At 44.7% G+C, this 919-nt stretch overlaps 1 protein-coding gene across 1 annotated transcript in view; it reads right to left on the reverse strand.

Moving 5' to 3' along the window:
• Positions 1–6: 6 nt before the first annotated feature.
• LOC116686806 (rabphilin-3A) overlaps positions 7–919 on the reverse strand; it is a gene marked incomplete in the record, with an annotated part of 75,049 nt that continues 74,136 nt past the window's right edge. Inside the window, 1 exon segment of the mRNA XM_032511856.1 lies at positions 7–609. Within this exon segment, the coding sequence (XP_032367747.1) occupies positions 479–609 (131 nt within the window).

The following is a 919-nucleotide window of genomic DNA, read 5'->3' on the forward strand; positions in this document are numbered from 1 at the left end:
TTTACATGGAGTCTGGTGGGTTTGGTGATGGTGATTTCTGTTTCATGTTAAAATAAAAGGATCTTACTCTTTAACAATAAGCTCTAACTCTGTAGGGATCCTTTCATAATGTTGTCACACACTAATAATAATAATCTGAGTCTTTCAGCAGCAACAACACAACTTTTAATGGACGGAGATGGACGTAATTGCACATTAAAGTCACAGAGCAGCTTGTTTCTCTTCGGTCTCACGTAATGCTGTTCCCATCAGTCACTTAGACACAAAAACATGATAAAACAGGGTTTAGTTTGGGAGACAAAAACGCTCAGCACAGGCAGAGACATTGTTAATAAGAGGACAGGAAAGAAGAGTATACAGCCTGTGTGATGGCCAGGTAGTGAAAGAATAGAGTACACAATGAAATGGGGAAAGAAAAGTGCAATGTGAACCGAGTGGGGAGGTTTTAGCTCATGCTGTATATGTGCAGTGCGAGTGGTTAATCGCTTGTGACGTGATTCCCGCTATACAAGGTGTGCCAGCGCTCGATCCTCTTGTCCTTGTTCTTCAGACACTCGTACCAGTGCTTCAGCCTCTCTCCTTTGGCAGTGATGCCCAGCTGGCAGCCACCTGGCAGGCAGGAAGTCACGTAAGAAAAGGAAGACGTTACGGGGATTTCTTTTAAATTTCAATTTTATTTATCTAACGCAAATCACAACAACAGTTATCTCATTGGGCGTGGGTGGATGGATGGATGGATGGATGGGTGGATGGGTGGATGGATGGGTGGAAGGAAGGATGAATGGATGGGTGGATGGGTGGATGGAAGGATGGATGGATGGAAGGATGGATGGATGGATGTATGGATGGATGTATGGATGAATGGGTGGATGGATGGATGGATGGGTGGAAGGAAGGATGAATGGATGGGTGGATGGGT

The sequence above is a fragment of the Etheostoma spectabile genome, unplaced genomic scaffold, assembly GCF_008692095.1.
Source record: "Etheostoma spectabile isolate EspeVRDwgs_2016 unplaced genomic scaffold, UIUC_Espe_1.0 scaffold498, whole genome shotgun sequence".
Classification (NCBI taxonomy): domain Eukaryota; kingdom Metazoa; phylum Chordata; class Actinopteri; order Perciformes; family Percidae; genus Etheostoma; species Etheostoma spectabile.